The sequence below is a fragment of the Arachis ipaensis genome, chromosome B1 (genome assembly GCF_059453495.1).
Source record: "Arachis ipaensis isolate K30076 ecotype BB chromosome B1, ASM5945349v1, whole genome shotgun sequence".
Lineage (NCBI taxonomy): Eukaryota > Viridiplantae > Streptophyta > Magnoliopsida > Fabales > Fabaceae > Arachis > Arachis ipaensis.
In genome coordinates this window covers 26669359-26672407 of record NC_142436.1, presented here as the reverse complement: position 1 = coordinate 26672407, position 3049 = coordinate 26669359, and the positions used below count along the sequence as shown (strand labels likewise).

Here is a 3049-nt window from a genome sequence, read left to right as displayed (position 1 = left end):
ACTCATCAGGCCGGAGGAGTCACTCACCGAAACACTCCAGCGTCCATCTCCCAGTCACCCCCTCCTTCATCACCACCAAATCCAACCCGTTCGGTACACGAGAAACCGAATATTGGCACCGTCTGTGGGGACCTCTGGCGTGAATGGATTTTCTGTGGGGCTCGGTCGATGAGCAGGAAGAAGAGGAAGTGCGTGAGGAGGAGGGAACCCGCCTGATGAGTAGAATAGCCTCTATGGCTTCCTCTCGCGAGCATACGAAGACCCCTCTCGTAGGAACGACCCTCTTTCCCGCTCCCCGAAAAGACGCTCCTCCGGGGGGACGGGTGGTGACAACGCAAGGATCATGCAGGAATTACGCCACCAAGTGCAAAATCTTGAAAGGGAGTTGGCAGCCAAGGATCGCTATCGATCCAGCCTGAGCATCTCCCGTACCCGGTCTCCCCCTATGAGATCGGAAGCCCAGGGAAGAAGCCCCTAGAGGGACCGTACTAGGCATAAAGCAGATGCTCAATCTCCTTCGACCCACGATGGCCAAGGTGAGAACAGAGAGAGACCGAGAAGGTGACGTGGCCCTAATCATGGGAGTGACTCTATTTCACCCCTCTATCCTTAAGGTCCGGCTGCCGAAATACTTTGACAAGCCAACAGACATGAGATACGACAGAACCCAAGACCCTCAGGAGCACCTGATGGCCTTTGAGACCAGGATAAACCTTGAGGGTGTCGGCAATGCAGTGAGGTGTCGTGTTTTCTCCGTGACCTTGGCAAGACCGGCAATCTGGTGGTTCAATGCACTTCCACAGGGGTCCATTATGAGCTTCTCAGACATAACTCACAATTTTTTAGCGCAATTCACCACACGCATCGCCAAAGCCAAACATCTCATTAACCTTTTAGGGATCACCCAAAGAGCCGGTGAACCGACCAGGAAATTCCTCGACAGATTCAACGACAAGTGCCTGGAAATTGACGGGTTGACCAACTCAGTGGCTAGTCTGTGTCTCACGAACGGGTTATTAAACAAAGATTTTAGGAAGCATCTCACCACCAAGCCTGTATGGACCATGCAAGAGAAATAGAACATGGCGAGGGAATACATCAATGACGAGGAAGTGAGCCAGGTGGTGGCAGCCAACAAATGGCAGCCAACCAACCCCTCCCCACGTTAAACCGGGCACACAGAAAGGTAGAAAGAACCCTCTAAGGATGGAGGACCGGCTAATCCCTTCAAGCCCTTCCCCTGAGTCGGAAAGTTCACGAACTATACTCCTCTAACGACCCCAATCGTCGAGGTCTACCAGCAGATCACCGACAAGAGCATCTTGTTGAAACCACAGCAACTGAAGGACAGAACAGGCAGGAACAAGAGCTTATATTGCAACTACCAAAAAGGTTTTGGCCACAAAACTCAAGACTGCTTCGACCTAAAGGACGCTTTGGAACAAGCCATTTGCGAAGGCAAACTAACTGAGTTCTCTCAGTTCATAAGGGAACCTAAGAGGAGGGAACGCGAACGTTCCAAAAAAGACAGGAGCCGAGTAGTGAAGCCAAGGCAAGGGCCTAACGAGGACAATGACCGCAGACTCACTATTATTAACGTTGTAGTCGGGAGAGATGCACCCCCTAGGTCGAAGTCTGCGAGAAAGAAAGACGCTAAGATCTTGGCCGTATCGTCAGGTAGCCACGAGACGTCGTCTAAGGAACCACCAAGAATATCGTTTAGGCCAGAAGATCAGTGGTTCCATGACATCCCGGAGAACACCCCATGGTGATCACAGGAAGAGTCGAAATTGGCTTGGTCAAACGAATCCTCATCGACCCTGGAGCTGACTCCAATATCATGATTAGAAACGTTTTTGATGCCCTAGGGCTCCGAGAGACCGACCTTAAAACTCATCAGCATGAGGTCATTGGCCTAGGAGACAATTTCATAAAGCCCGATGGGGTGGTCACCCTCCCAGTTAGCATCAAAGGAGGAGAAGGGAAGAGATTGGTAATAGCGGAATTCGTTGTCTTAAGGGACTCCACAGCCTACAATGTCATCCTAAGGAGGAAGACAATCAATGAATTTTCTGTTGTGATCTGCACTAAGTTTTTTATCATGAAGTTTGTCACAGACGATGGATCGATGGGATCCCTTTGGGGGACCTAGAAACAGCGGTTGCGTGTGACAACCTCTCCCTAAGAAAGAAATCGAAGGAAGCATCCGGGGTCTTCTTGGCCGACTTAGATTCCACGGTAGACGACAAGCCGAGGCCCGAGCCCGAGGGAGACCTGGAGAAGTTCAGGGTCGGTGACACGGAGGACAAATTCACCTTCGTAAACAAGAACCTCCCCCATGACCTGAAAGAGCCCCTCATGGAGGCCATCAGGGCAAACGGCGACCTATTCGCCTGGATGCCAGCTGACATGCCTGGGGTAGACCCCGATTTCATATCCTACCGACTTGTCGTGAAGCCGGATGCCAAGCCCGTTGCTCAGAGGTGGAGGAAGATGTCCCAAGAGAGAGCTAACGTGGTGGCCAAGAAAACGGTCATCCTGTTAGAAGCGGGGTTCATTAGGAAACTTGAGTACTCGACATGACTGTCAAAGAGTCCTCATAAAAAAGGCAAATGGAAAGTGGCGGATGTGCGTCGATTACTCGGTCCTCAACAAAGTGTGTCCCAAAGACTTTTTCCCTCTCCCCAACATTGACGCCTTGGTAGATGCGGCAGCAGGATATCGCTTCTTAAGCTTCATGGACGCATACTCAGGGTATAATCAGATACTGATGCACAGACCCGATGAGGAAAAAATGGCCAGGAGGCACTTACTGCTATAGGGTAATGCCATTTGGCCTGTGGAACGCAAGAGCGACCTACCAGAGACTGATGAACAGGGTTTTCAGTGACCTTATCAGGAAGTCGGTAGAAGTCTGTGTCGAGGATATCCTAGTAAAAACCAGCCAACCAGAGAACTTGGTCGGCGACCTGAAAACCGTCTTCATGTCTCTCCATAGACACAATATGAGACTTAACCCCCTCAAATGCGCTTTTGCCATAGAGGCCAG

At 50.9% G+C, this 3049-nt stretch overlaps 1 protein-coding gene across 1 annotated transcript; it reads left to right on the top strand.

Annotated features, from left to right (window-relative positions):
* Positions 1 to 527: 527 nt before the first annotated feature.
* Positions 528 to 1079, top strand: LOC107648738 (uncharacterized). The gene has a single exon (XM_016352572.1). The coding sequence runs from the start codon at positions 528 to 530 to the stop codon at positions 1077 to 1079; it is 552 nt and encodes a 183-aa protein (XP_016208058.1).
* Positions 1080 to 3049: the final 1970 nt, after the last annotated feature.

Coding starts and splice junctions, on each gene's coding strand:
- LOC107648738 (XM_016352572.1), top strand. CDS start 528: ATGGCCAAGGTGAGAACAGAGAGAGACCGAGAAGGTGACGTGGCCCTA.